The sequence below is a fragment of the Rhodamnia argentea genome, chromosome 5, assembly GCF_020921035.1.
Source record: "Rhodamnia argentea isolate NSW1041297 chromosome 5, ASM2092103v1, whole genome shotgun sequence".
Lineage (NCBI taxonomy): Eukaryota > Viridiplantae > Streptophyta > Magnoliopsida > Myrtales > Myrtaceae > Rhodamnia > Rhodamnia argentea.
Genome location: NC_063154.1, coordinates 8,841,333 through 8,859,196, shown reverse-complemented (window position 1 = coordinate 8,859,196; position 17,864 = coordinate 8,841,333). Strand labels below are relative to the sequence as shown.

General features: G+C 42.4%; 3 protein-coding genes across 4 annotated transcripts; all 3 read left to right on the top strand.

Annotated features, from left to right (window-relative positions):
* Positions 1-667: 667 nt before the first annotated feature.
* Positions 668-17,864, top strand: LOC115740033 (EKC/KEOPS complex subunit bud32). Of its 2 annotated transcripts, none has more exons than XM_048279505.1 (7): positions 668-678; positions 15,656-15,775; positions 15,958-16,071; positions 16,159-16,437; positions 16,786-16,899; positions 17,318-17,390; positions 17,494-17,864. In XM_048279505.1, the coding sequence occupies exons 2-7, from the start codon at positions 15,707-15,709 to the stop codon at positions 17,529-17,531; spliced, it is 687 nt and encodes a 228-aa protein (XP_048135462.1). In that variant the 5' UTR covers positions 668-678; positions 15,656-15,706; the 3' UTR covers positions 17,532-17,864. The 2 variants fall into 2 exon arrangements, with proteins under 2 accessions (XP_048135462.1, XP_030529244.1); XM_030673384.2 differs by lacking the exon at positions 668-678 and adding an exon at positions 15,336-15,416 and having other exon boundaries at positions 15,632-15,775.
* Positions 2,768-4,053, top strand: LOC115740014 (vacuolar iron transporter 1-like). Its single transcript, XM_030673361.2, has 4 exons — positions 2,768-3,091; positions 3,201-3,286; positions 3,534-3,648; positions 3,747-4,053. The coding sequence occupies exons 1-4, from the start codon at positions 2,853-2,855 to the stop codon at positions 4,042-4,044; spliced, it is 738 nt and encodes a 245-aa protein (XP_030529221.1). The 5' UTR covers positions 2,768-2,852; the 3' UTR covers positions 4,045-4,053.
* On the top strand, positions 6,761-10,089 carry LOC115740030 (vacuolar iron transporter 1). The gene is made up of 4 exons (XM_030673382.2): positions 6,761-7,186; positions 7,627-7,712; positions 7,867-7,981; positions 9,215-10,089. The coding sequence occupies exons 1-4, from the start codon at positions 6,933-6,935 to the stop codon at positions 9,510-9,512; spliced, it is 753 nt and encodes a 250-aa protein (XP_030529242.1). The 5' UTR covers positions 6,761-6,932; the 3' UTR covers positions 9,513-10,089.

Sequence of the window (17,864 nt, the reverse complement as noted above, 5' to 3'; positions counted from 1 at the left end):
TGAGCTTAATCTATCAAACGGCATGTGATAACAAGTGGGTTTGTTTTATATTAGTGAATGAGCTGTTACGATGAGACTTAGCCTATCGCAACCAATGGGCCTCCGAGTCGGGAGTGAACATCTTTATGTGATCTTAGATCTAGATTTTCATAGATAATAGGAGATTTTGATGATAATTTCTTCTCTACATAGGTCAAGCTAGTGTTTCGTCTTTATCATGGTCAAGCGGGTCGAAAAAATGAAAAGAAAAGAATGTCATTGATCGCTGAATATGAACCGTTTATTTTTAAGATTCGCTTATAATATATTATGGCATGACGTGGTTAGATTTGTTAAAATGAGTCTTAAACGTGTTTCTTAACCCGTATTTGGTGGGCTAGTAATTATATATGTTAGTTATATTCAATAAATAAATCATAAATGTGTTTAAACATAATATAGGTGTCATAAATGGATCGTAAATATGTCGTAAATAGGTTTATAACTTACTTAGACCCAATTCACATTTATGACTCTCTTTTCATTCTTTCTCGCCTCCTTACTCATTCTGCATTCTCACCTCAATTTGGGTACGAATTTTCCTAGATTTGATTAAATAAGTACTTGAAGAACATAGGTCCGATCGTGTAGTGTCGGGTCGGGTATGAATCATTATATTTGGGAAAAATTTCAAATAAGGGCTTGAAGTGCCCTCATTTTCTCAAATAAGGGCCTGAAATGCATTTTGTTTCAAACAAGGGCCTGAAGTGCTTAAATTGTTTCAAAAGAGGGCCCGATCGAAGGGCATTTTTGTCCTTTTACTTTCAGTTGCCATTTTTTTTTTGTTTTTTACTTTTATCTTCTTTCTTTTTCTTCATCCTTTCCCTCCCATCTCCCTCGCCGACCAACACCGCCATCACCACCGCACCCGCAAGTTACGCATCCCCCTCCCTCCGGCGGCGCTGCTGGCCACCACGGCCCCGGGAACGGGCCCACCTCCTTGAGCGTGTCGGCCCTTACCGTCCGGTCCGCTGCACCGGTCGGGGGCGACGCTCTTCGTCGCGGGTAGAGCGGCTAGTGGAGGTCCGGACTTGGCTCAGATCTGCCCTCACCAACATTGAGACCTGCCGACTTAAGTCGCGGGATCCGAACGGCTTGGACTCCATCATGATGCCCGCCTCGTCTGCCAACGTTTCGCAACTCCTTAGCAATGGCTTGGCCGCCAACGGGGATTTGCTCGGATCGGAGCGGCTCGAGATTGAGTACGAGGAGTTCCTCGTAGGCGTTCCACTTCATCTTCTTGATCGCGAACACTTCGCCATCCGGACAACTCTTGTACACCGAACCCTGGATGAGACACCTCGAGTCGAACCCGTCGGTCGCTTCCTTGAGCTCGTTGATCCCGAACACCCCGTACTTGTCCAAGCGGTTCGACACGTTCGCCATCAGATTCACCTTCATCTCCCTTGACCCTTTCTCACCGTACGCCATCCTCCTCCCGATTGGCCGGCCCCGGCCGCGAACCCGGACCCCTCTTCTTGTTCGATCTTTCTCCGTAGAGCTAGAGCGCGATCCCCAGAATCAAGAATGCCCCGAGGACTCCGACCACGATTGCCGGCCCCACGATAAGCCATGTTCTTTCTCTTCTCGCTGATGGTGTGGAGGCGGAGACGATGGGTTGGGTCATATTTGGGAGATTAGAGACGGGCGGGAAGAGTGTCTCGATAGGTTTGGTGTTGTCACCATTAATGCCCACTATGCTATGTTCTTGGATCCCGAATCTCGACACGACGCTTGAGAGGTTGTCGCCGGGTTGAAGCACGTACGAGACCAGGAAATTGACCCCATCCCCGACCGGGGTCTCGTGGGGCATTTGGAGAAGATCGGGAACATCACGTCGACCCCGATGGTCGGGTTCGTGGGGACCGGTTCGGGGTTCACGAGCTCAACCGACCGGTACGAGGTGAGGTTCTCGAAGGCCCCGGTGGAGACGCGGTAGAAGGTGTCATTGGAGCGGATGGTGTAGGTGGTGTTGGCGCAGGAGATGTTGGTGCCGTTGTGGGGGTTGCACGAGCAGGTCAGAGGGACGAACAGGGGTTGGTCGACGGTGAGGGGCGCGGAGAGGGCGAAGGACGAGATGTTGCTGGGGTCGGCAAAGAGCGTTGCCCCCGCCAGTGCAACGGATTGGACGACAAGGACCGACACACTTAGGGAGGTGGGCCCGCTCCCCGGGCCGTGGTGGCCGGCGGCGGAGCCGGAGGGAGGGGGATGCGTGACTTGCAGGTGCGGTGGTGATGGCGGTGGTGAGTGGCGAAGGAGATGGGGAGGGAAAGGACGAAGAAAAAGAAAGAAGATAAAAGTTAAAAACAAAAAAAAAAATAGCAAAAGAAAGTAAAAGGAAAAAAATGCCCTTTGGTCAGGCCCTCTTTTGAAACGATTTAAACACTTCAGGCCCTTGTTTGAAACAAATTTCACTTCGGGCTCTTATTTGAGAATATGAGAGCACTTCATGCCCTTATTTAGAATTTTCCCTTATATTTGTATTGCATAAAAATATATCGAAACGGATTAAATAGATCTATTTAGGCGAGATCATTTTTAACATGACTCACCTGTTTGACGGGCATAGACGTGGTATACTAGTTCATAAAATGAATGTAGCGTGCTTAAGGAAGTGGTGTTACAAAAAAGAAATGTGAACCACCTTTTCTTAATTGGCATCCCGACACACGCCCTAATTAACAAACTCCACACTCCTTATGCCTCTATATAACGCCCCTCGCTTACTCTTCTTCACTTCATCGCACGAGCTACTCGATTGCTCCTTTTCTTAACAATATTCTTTGTGCAAAAAGGAGCTGGTGTGAAACATCATGGCCGCGAATGGGCATTCCGACCTGGAGAAGCAGAGGCTGCTCCTGCACGACCACGAGGAGAAGCACTTCACGTCGAGCGAGGTCGTCCGCGACATCATCATCGGCGTCTCCGACGGCCTCACCGTCCCTTTCGCCCTCGCCGCCGGCCTCTCCGGGGCCGACGTCACATCCTCCATCATTCTGATCGCCGGTGTCGCCGAGGTCGCGGCCGGTGCGATTTCCATGGGACTCGGAGGGTAACTTTTCGAGTACTTCAAAGGCGTTTTCTTTACTGTGCTGACTACTGTGTATACCTAAACGATGCTTATTTAGTTATTTTAATGCAATGGTCATATGTGAGTGCAGGTATCTGGCAGCCAAAAGCGAGGCTGACCACTACTATAGAGAACTAAAGAGAGAACAAGAAGAGGTCATTAGGGTGCCGGATATAGGTCTCTTTACCCTCATTTCCCAGTTCAGATTAATTATCATATAACCACATTTTTTCTGGGAGATATCTTATGATAAGCAATGAATGCAACACTGAACATTATACTAACCTGGACGTGAAATCGTAGGGGAATCATTCATTTGTCGATACGATTTCTCTTGCAATTCTTTGTGCGAAAACGTTGCGTCACGAGGTAATGTTGAGTTGCAGAGAAGGGCGACTAAAGTTTCCCCGATTTTATGTTGCAGAGGCCGCTGAGATCGCGGAAATATTGGCACAATACGGGGTCGAACCCCACGAGTACGAGCCCGTCGTGAATGCCCTGAGGAGGAACCCTCAAGCATGGGTCGATTTCATGATGAAGTAAGCCATGAATCCACCGATCTCTCTTCTCTCTCGAGTTGCATTGCATCGACACCTGAAACTTATGAGGGCAATGGCCAAAAAAACTTTCCCTTCAGGTTTGAACTAGGACTAGAGAAGCCAGACCCCATGAGAGCCCTGCAGAGCGCGGGGACCATTGCCTTGTCGTATGTGCTCGGCGGTATGGTGCCGCTAATGCCGTACATGGCAATTCCGATCGCCGACAAGGCCGTGCTCGCCTCCGTCGGGATCACGCTCGCTGCGCTGCTCGTCTTCGGCTTCGTCAAGGGCCATTTCACCGGCGACCGGCCGTTCCGGAGTGCCCTCCAGACCGCCCTCATCGGCGCCATCGCATCTGCGGCCGCCTATTCCATTGCCAAGCTCTTCAGGACTTGACCTCATGTCCAAAACTGTTGGCCCTTGTTTTTTTTTTTTTCATTTCATTTTCACCTTTGCTTTTGTCAAATGGGGGACATCTAGGCTCTTGCGGGGGTCACCATGTGACTTTGTTTCTCTTCACTCTTTGTTTCAACTTTGTTTTCGATGAGTTTGATGATATCCGAGTATGTTGTTGCTCAATCGAGGAGCTTAATCGCATCGTCAAAATTGGTCCTCGGCTTTTGTTTACGTTGATAATAAACTAAGGTGGGATGTGCATAGACAATAATGGAGGTGCTCCCCTGAATGATGTTTGTTGTTAACTTTACACCTATCAAGCTTACCCAGAAACTTGGAAAGATGCTTTTGACCCTCAAAAAGAGTTAAGAGCATCATGATGTCCATCCCTATCCCATTCATTTCTCCAAGTAAACCTAATCCTATAGCCATAAAAAGAAAATGGGGGGTTTTTTTTAACGCCCAATAACTCATTCTTCATGCATAATTATCATTACAAAGACAAAATCAGTTGCAAGAGTTGAGAAGAATTACCAAAAAAATTCCTAAACCTATAGCAATCATGTCAATTTAATTCTAAATCTTTTAAATTTTTGCCAATTCAGTTTATTCGACCAGCCGGTGCTAACGTGGCATTACCGACGCCGACGTGAACTTTTTAAATTATATTTTAATGATATTTTAAATTTTTTTACGAATTTTATATAAATTTTTTCTTTTCTCTTCTTTTCTTTAATTTTTTTCCCTCAAACTCTTGGGGTCGGGACACCCTCGCCAGCATTAGGCGAGGGGGTCCAAGCCCTAAGAGTTCGTGGAAAAAAGAAAACTAAAGAAAAGAAAAAATAATAATAATTATTATTAAAATAATATCTAAAAAAGCCCACATCAATACCGACAGTGTCACGTCGACTTCATCCAGCCAAATAAATTGAATTAGGATTAAATTGGTAAAAAAAAAATTAAGACTAAATTGACACAATAAATTTAGGATTTTTTAAATAATTTTCCAGCAAGAGTTGCTAACGGAGTGTTAGTCTTTTTGCGAAACTACCACACTGGAAGTTTTCACCAGGTTTTCGAACTAAAAAAAAAGTTTACTAGGTTGTGAGTCGATGTCGGTGAAGTTCCTACTTTGAAAAGGGTTGAAAAGGGTATCAATGGAATTGAGTGGGGTCAACCGTCAAGCGTCCATGGCGAAGGGTAATTGCTTCGAGCCTCCTGATGAAAGATTCTTGTAGCATTAACCCCCTCCCTTTTCGTCGAACTCGCCAATTCGAAACAAATAGACAATAATATCCTTGCAAATACTTATGTTGCATAATTTTTTTTTTTTTGGTTGGCCGAAATGTTGCATAAGTTAAGGTTTGGATATTGCATATGTTTTCTTGGTACGATTAACAGTAGTGTACGCTCGACGCGAGACGATCTCGAGACTCATTCATAACGGTTAGTTTCGAAGGCCGATACATTGCACTTTATATCTTTGTTTGCACAAAAAAGTGACTAGGTCATCGATACGTGATTCATGCAACATGAATTATTAAACTCATGGCTAATCATCGACGATTAAGATCGGTATCGATGCTATTGCGTATCCATAACTGTCATCATTCTATCAAGGATACCGATTGATGGGGATTGATAAACCATCAATGTGTTGAAGAAAGGTGAACACATTGAGATATGGTAGCGAGCACGAAGCTATTTGAGAATAGATTGGTTGTGACTGTGGGACAACCGACATGCATTTTAAAGGAACAACTGCATGTGAACAAGATCATGGCATCATGAGAACAGGCGCACCGTCGCTAAAAATCGCTTCGGAGCAATTTTCGCTCAACCACTATAAATACCATCTTCCATCCAATGAAGAACATCCACACAAATCAAATAAATTTGTTATCTTTCAATATCTTTACTTTCGTACAGTATATTTTTATCTTTCGGACTCGAATCGTTAACTAAATTCCAGTGTGTTTCTTAGATATAGTTTCTAAATCCACGTCGCCAATTAAACTCCGGTGTGTATCTTTATCCCGAGTGTTGCGTTATCAATTAAATTCCGGCATAATATCATAATGATTTCAAGGTTTGTCGTGATTTAGAATTTCGACATAGTTTGTTTACACTTCGTCCTATTTTGCCCAAGTCTTATCGTCCATCAAAATCCGGCTTGGTTTGGTTTTGTACAGTCTTGTTGAAATTCAAGTTGTTCATTTTCATAGTGCCTGTGATATTTCCTGTTCGGATTCACCACGAAACTTGTTTGTCTTTAATTGAAAACCAAAAGACGACTTTCAATTAAAAAAAATATTTTGTTGGGAGAGAAATTCCGGCCAAATAAGCTGGAATTGAATATAATCTTTTAGGTGCGTGGGTATCGAGATTTAACATTTACTGCGATGACAACTGGTCTAAGTTTTTCCCGTAATATGTATGACTCGATGACAAGGATGTGTAGGTGGATACGTACATAACCCGATTGTAGTACTCGATGGGTAAAACGTTCATAAGAAGAGAAGGGTAAATCGTGTGCCATGGTTTTGGGTCGTCCGGGAATTTGATCTATTTTCCTTTTGGTCCCTCTATATCTTAGAATTGGTCAAATGTCCCCCATTTAGGCAACAGAACAATGTAACCTTGTTTGCATTCGGATCCCTATACAGTTCGGAATTTATGAGATTGCCACCACTGTTCTTCCAGTTCACAAGGCACCTGCGCGAACCAGTGGCGGCCACTGGCCGGTCGGTTCATCCACCCATTTATATACAAAAGGACAAAGACAATAATCACCCTCTTCGAGTCAACAGGCGCCGTCGCTCGCTTGGTTGTGTGTCGTCGGTTTCGTCTCCGCGGCTGCGACCCAAAGGAAGAAATCGCGGCGATTCATGGCTGACGGCGAAAACAACAGGGGGAATTCGGGGGCAGAGGAGCAGCAGAGGCTGCTCTTGAGCAAGCACAAGGAGGCCCACTTCACGGCCGGCGAGATCGTCCGCGACATCATCATCGGCGTCTCCGATGGCCTCACCGTCCCCTTCGCCCTCGCCGCCGGCCTCTCCGGCGCCAACGCCTCCTCGTCCATCGTCCTCACCGCCGGCATTGCCGAAGTCGCCGCCGGCGCCATCTCCATGGGTCTCGGCGGGTACTTCCTCCGTTTTCGTTTTGTCCTTTCCGCTCTTCATTCTTTGCACCTGCCTTTTCTCCGAGATTGTTAAAGGTCTCTGCTTTTCCGCCGTCTCTCCTGGTTTGTTTAATCTGGTCCTATACTCTCCTTTTCGCATCTTCCTTCAACTGCTGATACAAAAGTAAATTGAATGGACGGGTTTAGTCTGATGCGTCTAAGCTGGATCATGCCAAGAATTCGAATTTGCTATTGATTTTTGTTTTTTTCCAAGAGTGTTGGTCTTAAATTCAGCAAAGATGCGAGGAATGTCTTCCTTTTTAAACAAATTAACACACGTCGATGAAGATATGACTATTAGGCCGAAACTCACTGGGAGCACGTGAAACTAACCTTCTCTTGAAGTGTAAAGAGTGCGTGGAAGTTGTCCTTTTGATTAACAACGATGAGGGAAAGTGCAGGTATCTGGCAGCTAAGAGCGAGGCGGACAATTACGCAAGGGAGCTGAAGAGAGAACAAGAAGAGATCATCAGAGTTCCAGATACAGGTTCCCCACTTTTATGTGGGATGAGTAAAATCCTAGTTCTGTAGTACAATAATGTTTTACCTTGCTCCAGAGTCGTGTTGGGTCCATGCGGTCTTGATATCATGTTCAAGACATTAAATTCTCAACTGATTTAGAGGGTGTTCCTCAACTGCAGAGGCTGCAGAGATAGCTGAGATACTTGCACAGTATGGTATAGAGCCTCATGAATATGGCCCAGTCGTCAATGCTCTCAGGAAGAAGCCCCAGGCATGGCTCGATTTCATGATGAAGTAAGTCAAATTCTTGCATACCTCATATGGCATGGTTAATCAGCCCCTCGTGGCTGAAAAGTGAAGAAAAACCGTGATCAGGAAATTAATCGAACATGTAACATCAACAAAGCTATAAGTCCCTCGTGAACTACCTAACGCGATGAATTTTGCGTCGGAAATGTGAGAACAGTATGAAGATGGTCATATTATTGGATTTAACCCAATTATGTGGGTGACCCTGTTATCAGTAGAAGATGGAACCCTTTGAGGAGAGAGACTGACACAATGTAAAGCCGAATTTCAATTTTATAATGGCTAATGTAGCTCTTCAATCGTATGCTCTATAACTGCTAACTGCCATATGAAATTGCATCAATGAGCATTGTTTTTTTCTTATAGAAAACCCTACAATCCTGCCTTTGCTGGTTCCTTTGAAGCCCTTGCCCTATATAGGTTCTGCTGCGTGCCAAGATTCCTTGTATGCTTCAACACATTATTTGGGACTCCATGAACCTGTATTTACTGCATTTTGTTGGCGCTGAGGTTGTTCTTACTTTGGAGGGTCATGATGATAAAGTCTTTAGAAAATTGAAAGGTGCTTCCTTCTTAAATTGCCTATGAGGTGCGGGTCGTTTTGCCGTACCTAGAATAAGTGGCTGGAGCTGAGTTATGGTGGGATCAACTGTGAAAGAATCTTTGACTCTTATTTCTCTTTTCTTTTGACCAGATGTAAATATTGTTGATAAAATCAGCCATTTGAGTAAATTGCTTATGCCATCTATTGAAGCATGAAAATCATACTGTATGGTATGTATAGTATAGGTAACAATTTTCAGATAGAGAAACAACACTGGAGAATATGCCCCGTTGTTGTTGTTTGAGAGTGAAATATCCAAACAATCTAGAATAGGGGGATCTAATGAACTATAATGCTCTCAAGAGTATTGGGGTACAGTTTAATGTGGATGATCGATTGATCTGTGAATTCCATCTGGAATTTGCATGTTTCTGCTGTGAGATCCCACATATTGAGGATTAATTAAACGGTTCTCGAAGGAATGGATGCATGATGTGTGTCAAAAGCAGATTATTGGTCTTTTGCTGAGTGCAAGGTTCCACATATATTGTCTATGAAATGAATGTGTTGTGAATACAGTAGTTCATTGGCAATTGAGTGATCAATAATAATCTTGATTAATGCCTGAACCAAAATGTAGCAACTGAAAATGCAACTGAGTACTGCGATTTCAGGTTTGAGCTCGGACTCGAGAAGCCAGATCCTAAGAGAGCGCTTCACAGCGCGTTCACGATTGCCATTGCCTACGTCTTGGGTGGGCTCGTTCCTCTCATTCCGTACATGTTTATTCCAGTAGCTGGAAAAGCTGTGGTGGCATCCGTTATCTTGACACTGATGGCCTTGCTGATCTTCGGGTATGCCAAGGGCTACTTCACTGGCAATAAACCTTTCAAAAGTGCGTTGCAAACGGCTTTGATTGGTGCCATCGCTTCGGCGGCTGCTTTTGGCATGGCGAAAGCCATTCAATCGTAGGTCGGTGTTGCGGCATTAAAACTAGCGATTGCTGAAGAGGTTTGTCTACCTAGTGCTGCTTAAGTTAGGGGGATGACTGTTGAATGTTTCCATTTGAAGTGCTTGATCACGGATTCTTGCGGTTTCTTTGCATCGATTCTGTTGAGCCCTGGGTGGTTTGCTCAGTGACCTCAAGAGAGATGTCTCTGCAATTTAAAGGTTCAATCTAGTGGTGAGCGAGACTTGAACATAGGAGAGCGACCTCTAGTTCGAGTCTTTTTCACTTCCTTGCCGAGCCTCTTGTGGCTATGGCAACACTGCAGGCCATACTGCCAATACGTCGGAGCGGATTCCTAACGCAAAGTCGTGAGTAGAGAGATTGGTTGCCGGACCCATGGTTCAATCCAGTGAACAGCCAACGCTACAGAATCCGAAAAAAGAACTCTTCCTGCAGGGACCAAGATCCAATCTTCCCAGACTATGAAGAAGATGGAACTAAAACTGTGTTTTACTGTGTATGTCCTTACATTACTTCCAACTGTGTGTGTGTTGTGTATTTTGTTCTTACTTTATAAGATTTTGAAGTTTTAAGTGATCATATTGCCATTTCACATCTATCTCCCTACTAATTTTAGAACAGGAAAAAAATAAAAAAAAAATCGATCGTTGCCCCTTTTTTGCCTGACAATCTTACTGTTATATAAAAATTGGGCTTCAGATCGATTACTATTTTGACACTTGTGCACTTCTTGAGTTAGGTTTGTTCCTCTTTGACCGAAAAAAAAAAAAAAGTTAGGTTTGTTCCTCCTAAGAGACTGTTTGAAATTTATGATGTTTTCTGGGATAAGGTCCAGTTTTGCCATAAAATGTCATAATAATGTTGTTTAGCATTTTAATATTGCTTAATGTTATGATATCAATTGCTTAGGTGAGCTTGGCTTACTTATGTTCACATGGACGTTATCAGGTATCGTTCGTTTTGGGGAGTGTCATGGAATGACAGGCATCGTAACGAGTGAATCCTAAAAATAAAAAAATGTGTCGGAAAAAGAGACATGAATTATAACATTAAATTTAGTAGAAAGAATCAACTTACATAATTCATCATGACAAATCATTATTTATAAAACTTCCCGGAAAGCTTGGACTTTTGAGTAGTATTTAATGAGAATGGGAATGGGATTATTATGTTTTTCTTTTCTAATTGAACAAGTCTTGTACGCGAAATAAATTCTTCAAATTACTGAAGGACGCAATTTAGTTTTCTATATGTAGTTGCTAATGTCCATATTTCTTCCTTAGCTGCAAATCAATGCTTTCGTTCCTGCTCAATGTGCTCGTGGTGGTCGCCTCATTCCTCTTCCTCGAACTCGCGGTTTTGTAAGAACATTTCCAGTTTAAAATGTGACATTCCGAAATTTTGACGTCTATAAAATAACTGGATTCAATGAATTTAAATCACGAATTCCTGCTTGAAAAATAAAATTATATTTTTGAGGATTTAAGAGACAATAATTGAATTATCTTGATACGTCGATCAGAGAAAGTCAAGCCCGAGTAGTCAAAGCCGTCACGTCGTAGTACCGAAAATCTTTGCACTCGAACCTAGCCCCGACCGAATCCTAGGTGTGAAAATACTAAATTACCTTCAGTCGATTAAGCCGAATGACTAATCGGTATCCATTTGTCAAATTACCGAAACGCCCTTAGATATTATTAATGTAAAACAAAAAAATTATGATTGATTTGATTAGTGGTCCCCCTCCCCATCACGTCAACCGCTTCCCGAAACCAAATCCCCTAACATTGCCAAGGGTGACATGATCGATCCGGGCCGTCCAAATAAAAAAATGGACGGCCCGGATTGATCCATATCACTTTTTTTAAAATTTCGAAATTTCCCGTGACAAAAATTTTCCCCCCCTTTTAAAAAGTGATGTGAATGAATCCGAGCCGTCTATTTTGAAATGAACGGCACGAATCCCTCAATGTCACCCCTACCTTTATGGTAGGGGATCCGGATCCTCGCTTCCCCCCCCTTCCAACTTTCTCTCTCTCTCTCTCTCTATGCCGATGGGACACCCCCCCCCTCTTCTTCTTCTTCCTCCTTCTTCGTTCTACTCTTTTTCTTTGGCCCGCCTCCCACCCAACACATACCACCCCGACCAACCATCACCCCGTCACGCCGTTGTCATTCGGCCGTGCCGAGCTAGTCCTTGTTGTTGGGCCGCCGGCTTGTCATGCCGCCACGCCATCCGCCGGCCCGCGCCCACAAATGACGCCCAAGACCCCCTTGACCCGAGAGCCAATGCGGCATGTTGCCGCCGTGCTTTGCCCCCGACGCGGCTGCCTAGCCGAGTTTCATCGCCGCCCGAGCCCACCAAGTCCTAGCCGAGACTCACGGCCTCTGCACCCGAGCCCCCATGCATCGTGAACCCCGACACTCAAGACCTACAGACCCCTCCACCGCTCGTCAAGCTTGCCACCCCCTGTCGTCACCGGGCCAAGTCGCCTAGCCGCCGTCCTCCGCCTCGTACCGTCCCGGCCGCCACCGACCCGCGAGACCCCTCCAACCCCAGGCCCGAACCCATGAGCCCCGAACCCGCGCCGTTGCCATGTCGTCATTGTCGTATTCATCACCGCCGCACCCAAGTCGTCACCGAATGTCACTATGAGTTAACCCATAAACTCTAATTAAGACGTTAATTACGTTTAGGGATAGTTAATTAGTGGTAATGGCGGTTTAGTCGGATTAATTGTAGTTGAGTTAGATTAATGACTATGGTTAGATTAAATTAACCTTAATCGGACTAAAGTAACCGTATGTACTTTAGTTTAATTATGATTACTTTATGTTAATCATGATTGGATTAAATTTATCATAGTTATTTTAATTTAACCGTAATTACTTTTAGATAACTATAGTTACTTTAATTAACCATGGTCGGATTGTTTGATTGAAACCGAATCAGCTAATTATTGTGGTGCTAATGACTGTGGTCGAGTAATTTATTTGATATCTGTTGACTGATTAAAGTTGGGTTAATTAATTAATATGGACTTAATTAATTATAATAAGGTTAACTAATCATAGTTACTTTAATTAACCTGAGTTAGATTAATAAATAAATAATTATTGTTGGGTGATTATTGGGTGATTATTGGGTGATTGTTTGATGATTGTTGGGTGCCTTGATTGTTGAGAATTTTATAATTGAGACGAATAATCACCCTATTTAAGATGCAAATTCTAGTGGATAAAATATGTTTATGTGACCATGTGTGTATCACTCATTATACTTTTAGCATGAAAAATGGCTTTGAGCCGAGTTTTGAGCACAACCGAGTGTGCATTGAAATTTAATGCAAAGATAAAAGTTTACTGGTTATCTAGCGTGCTTGTGTGGTCATATGATGGTTACCATCACTCTCGGGTACTTGGAGAAAAAGCCAACCCCTTGGGTACTTGGGACCGAGTCTAGTATGTTTGTGCCGAGACTACTTGAAATCACGCGGCATATCGGATGTCTGTCACGGCAAGATGTAGACTAACACTCCTTACATGAATGCCTTACTGTTAGTTCATGCCGAGGGTACTTGGAACCACATGGCTTGTGGGTCGCCATTACTGGAGGAATGGAATGATGCCCGGTCCTGCCGGAAGAGCGTGGTTTTGCTGTGACTAGGAATGGTTTTTAATAATTGGAACACATGTGATGCATTGTGCATGCAAATTGTGATGAGTGTTACGGTTACGTGCCTTAGATTATGTGCAATCGATTGCATGTTATATATTGTTCAATGTGTGGACTAAGGCGGGGTAAGATTGCATGTGATTGGGGTTTAACTGTTGGGATGTACCCGATCCTATAATAGTTAGATCGTGGCACTAGTCACACGCTATTAATCTATTATCGACGGTTGCATTGTGTGTTTAGGCCACCTTAAGTGAATCGGCACCTTACTTGAACTTAAGAGTTGACTTACGGAGATTTTATATCTCACCCGTCCATTGTTGAATCTTTTTCGGGACTAAGGTAATGGAGATCTGTGGATGTGGAGGACGAAGGTGACGTAGCCTCTCTTTTTTGAGTAGATATGACCTTAACCCTACTACGAATCGGTATCTTTTTGTTGGTCATAAGAAGCAGCCCATAAGTGTGGGCTTGTATTTACCGTAGCTTCCCTTAGGGTTAAATAATATCTACTAATGAAATAGTGTTTTGTTGATTTGTGATGTGCTGTTTGTTTTACTATCCTTATTATTTGATTTGATGCTTGGAAGTAGCACGTTTCGCATGTGCTTAATAAAGATAAAAATAATGGGTTGATGACATGCTTGGGACGTCCGATTTTGATAAGAGAATTGATTATATAATAATCATCTCAAGACTTTTATACTAACATTCTATTTTGGATTATAAAAAATAAATAAGAATTAATTAAAAATTATTGTGAGATTCACTCTCTTAAAAAGTTTATTGCTCATAACTAGAGATGTCAATGTGGGTCATTGACCCACTTTTATTTACTCGGGTCATGTATAAGTCCAACAAATTTAAAAAATCGGTTAATTATGTGTTTAGGCTTATAAAGTTTATTCGTATATGGGTCTTAACTTAATCTATTTGTGAACCATTTTAGGCCTGTGACCTATAGCTTCTCAAGCATCCACTTGTAAATGGGTCTCAACTCAAGTATATTAGTTTATATTTCTTATTTTCTTATTTTAATTTTTTATAAGTAAAACAAAGAAAAAAATAAAAATAAAAATTGATTTGGAATGCCGTCGTCCTCCGTAGGAGAAAATAGAAAATAAAAATTAAAAAAATTAATTTTAAAAATAAAAAATTAATTTTAAAAATAAAAAATTAATTTTAAAATAAAATAATTTTCAAGCAATATTTTTAAATATTAAAAAAATAATGTTTTCAAAAAATAAAAATATTTATATTTAAAAAAATAAAAAAAATCAATTGCATGAGAATGTTTTAGAAATATAATTTTTTTTTAACAAATTATAAGAAATAAATAATCCATGATTTAGTTAAATATAGAAGTATTTAAGTAATACGGGGTCGGGTAGGATATGGATATTTAGATTTGTACTATATAACAATGGGTCAAAACGGGTTAAATGTTCAATGATTTAATTAAATATATAAGTATTTAAGTAATCTGGGTCGGATTGGATATGAGTGGTTAGATTTATACCGTATGAAAATAGGTCAAAATATGTTAAAATGGATTAATACGGATCGGACCATATTCGACCCGACTCGATCCACCTGTTTGATACATCTATTCATAACATACTATTAGTCTCATGATTTTTAAAAAATTATTATGCTAACAAAATCCTTTTGGCAAATACCCCAAAAGAAAATGTTTGATTTTGAGTGCCGTAGATGTCGGCATTCGACCAGAGTAATAATGACGACCATATTCTCCAAATTGATGGAGACCTACCGTTGCCAAAGATTAAAGTCTATAATACTACAAAACCAAACCCAATTCAGAAAATAAGGAAAATCAACGGAGCATCGGTAAAGTTTTTTTTTTTGGTCCAATAGCATCGGTAAAGTTAAGCATATTAAGGATGAACAAAAAAAAATCGTCCGGATTGAATCGAATCGGCCGATTTGGTCCGGTTCTCAGATTGGTAGTTCGGTTTTCGATTTCATGGTGAAACCGCTTCCTTGGACCGTTTGGATTGGATCGATTTTTTTCTTAAAAATCTTGTAAACCTAAATCTAATCCCAGTTTGGGTCTCCCTCTGTCGGTCTTTCCTCTGAGGTCTTCCTCACGCTCGCTTCCGCCTCTCACCCTCGTCGCTGGCTCATCCCTCTCGTCGCACCTCTCGCTTCTCGCCTTCGAATTGAAGTTGACGCACTTCCTCGAAGATCTCGTGAAGCCACTGCCGAGGTCTCTCTCTCCCTCTCTGTTCTTCAGCTTTCTTTCGCTGACAAGGAAACAAGCTCCAATCCCGTATTGGAGGCGGCTTCCTTCTCACGCTGCTATAATCTGTCACATGTGAATTACCAGACGCCATTACTGCTTCGGCTCCGATTCATGTTCTGATCTCGCTTTCTTTGGACAAGGGATCAGTCAATCACTGCTTTCTCTTTCTCTCTGGACAGAATTATTTCAAAGCCTCATTTGACTCGCTTCTGGGTCAACCTTTCACACAGTACGAGAACAAGCAGGGCCTTGCCATGGAGGTGGATGCCAATGCCGGTGGCGGTGGCGGCTCTCTCGTCCTGCTGAAGCAAGGTGCAGAAGCTGTGAGTGGAAAAGTTTGGATCTTGTTCTATCGATTTGCTGATTTTCCAGATTATCTTCTGTGTGATTATTGAGAACTTCGCTTGTCTAAGAAATTTTGATAAGCCACATCTGATTAGCTTTCGAATTCCGCCGCGAAGACCCCTCGTCGTAACGTATTTGGCGTAAAAATCTGATTTTTCAGAGAGTTTTCGAGTCCAATTTTGTGGGAAGGAGGTGCATCATCAAAGAGCGCTTCTCAAAGACGTACCGGCATCCGTCCCTGGACTCAAAACTCACTTTGAAGCGCTTGAATGCGGTTAGTTTGATAGACATTTTGTGAAGTAAGTGTTGCTGTGGATATGATGTACTGGTCCACCTTACTCGTCCATTCGCTATGGAGCAGGAGGCTAGGTGCATGACGAAAGCTAGACGCTTGGGGGTCTCGACTCCTGTTCTGTATGGTGTGGACCCAGTACTGCATACTCTGACGTTTGAATACGTGAATGGCCCATCGGTCAAGGATGTGTTTCTCGAGTTTGGATTGCATGGTGTCGTGGAAGAGCGTTTGGTTGATATCGCTGCGCAAATTGGCGATGCGATTGGGAAGCTTCACGATGGAGGTCTGGTTCATGGAGACCTGACCACTTCCAACATGTTGATCCAGAGCAGCACCAATCAGCTGGTAAAGTCTTTACCTTCGTACCGGAATGGATAGGAAGTGTTATGAACTCTAGGCTATGATTAAACACATAGAGAACGAGCAAAATGCCATGATCTCGATATCTCATGCTTAATCACCTATTTTAGGCTAGTATTGCTAAGCTATTTCTTGAGGAAGCAGCCCTTGCATCTTTCTTCTTTGCGACATCTGCGGTTTTTGCTCTCTAGGTAGTGGTCTCCAGTTTCGTGTGGCATTTGAGTTCTTTTTAGTTTTGTTTTTCTGTTGTTGGTGCTGGCGAAGAGTTCTTATCGGAATGTTACTAGGAAGTTGTTTTCATCAGTCTGGACTTTATATATCACATAATTTCAGGTTCTTATTGATTTTGGTCTGAGCTTTACATCAACACTTCCAGAAGATAAAGCTGTTGATCTGTATGTACTTGAGAGAGCGCTGCTTTCTATGCATTCGTCCTGTGGAAATGTGGTATGCCAGTTGCTCTTCTTATTTCTTTTTATTTTATTTTACTTTATTTATCGTGGTGTTTATTCTGTCTGTGGCTGAGCACGAGAAATCTGCAGTTCTTTGTGTATCTGCTTTATCATTAGAAATGGAAACTAACACTACCTGATTTTTTCAACTTGAAAAATGTCCCTGTATTCAGCCACTTGTCTCAAGTGCTTCTGAAAATTTGAATGCATCTGGATCTTGCATGAAATCTATCCCTGTTGAAGAGTTCTTGAAAAGTTATTTTATGTTGAAATGACTTTCATAAGCTCGTTTGTCTCCTTTCTTCAAACTTGAAAGTGATTTCAATTTGAGGGGCTGTCTTGGGAATGTGTCCTGAGACACGAATGCATTCGAAACTAAATCTGATCTATGGATAATGTTCATTGTCTTTTAGATGGATCGGATACTTGCTGCATATCGGAAGTCCTCGAAACAGTGGTCGTCTACATTAAACAAACTAGCTCAAGGTGAAACCTGTTCCTCCCTTCGCTTTCCACTTTAGGAGGAAAACCAACTGATTTAGTTTATTTCACATTTTCTTTTCTTCTCACTGTTTAATAACTTATGCAGTGCGGCAAAGAGGTCGAAAGCGTACGATGGTTGGATAACGAAGTGCACTGCAATTCCTGTGGTGAAGACATTGATAATTGAGCAACTGATAGCTGGATGGGCTATATTATGCTTCGGTTATGGTAATTGTATTTTCTGTTAAGAACCGCTAATTTCCAGCGGTGACATATTAATAGACAGTGTATGACGATTGGTTGTCCATTATTTTCTTTGGCCTATCGTGGTTCCCTGAATTTCAGAAAGCAGATAACATAGATTGGATGACTTCTGATAGCTTCAGTCCTTCGAACCTGTTTAATTTATTGACATGATTTAGGGAATTTGAAGTAATCATGAAAAGCAGAATGCTTTATCCAGCACATCTGAAGCCA

Coding starts and splice junctions, on each gene's coding strand:
- LOC115740033 (XM_048279505.1), top strand. CDS start 15,707: ATGGAGGTGGATGCCAATGCCGGTGGCGGTGGCGGCTCTCTCGTCCTG. Junction 16,072..16,158: donor CTTTGAAGCGCTTGAATGCG/GTTAGTTTGATA, acceptor GCTATGGAGCAG/GAGGCTAGGTGCATGACGAA. Junction 16,900..17,317: donor ATTCGTCCTGTGGAAATGTG/GTATGCCAGTTG, acceptor ATTGTCTTTTAG/ATGGATCGGATACTTGCTGC.
- LOC115740030 (XM_030673382.2), top strand. CDS start 6,933: ATGGCTGACGGCGAAAACAACAGGGGGAATTCGGGGGCAGAGGAGCAG. Junction 7,187..7,626: donor ATCTCCATGGGTCTCGGCGG/GTACTTCCTCCG, acceptor GGGAAAGTGCAG/GTATCTGGCAGCTAAGAGCG. Junction 7,713..7,866: donor CATCAGAGTTCCAGATACAG/GTTCCCCACTTT, acceptor CCTCAACTGCAG/AGGCTGCAGAGATAGCTGAG.
- LOC115740014 (XM_030673361.2), top strand. CDS start 2,853: ATGGCCGCGAATGGGCATTCCGACCTGGAGAAGCAGAGGCTGCTCCTG. Junction 3,092..3,200: donor ATTTCCATGGGACTCGGAGG/GTAACTTTTCGA, acceptor ATGTGAGTGCAG/GTATCTGGCAGCCAAAAGCG. Junction 3,649..3,746: donor TGGGTCGATTTCATGATGAA/GTAAGCCATGAA, acceptor CTTTCCCTTCAG/GTTTGAACTAGGACTAGAGA.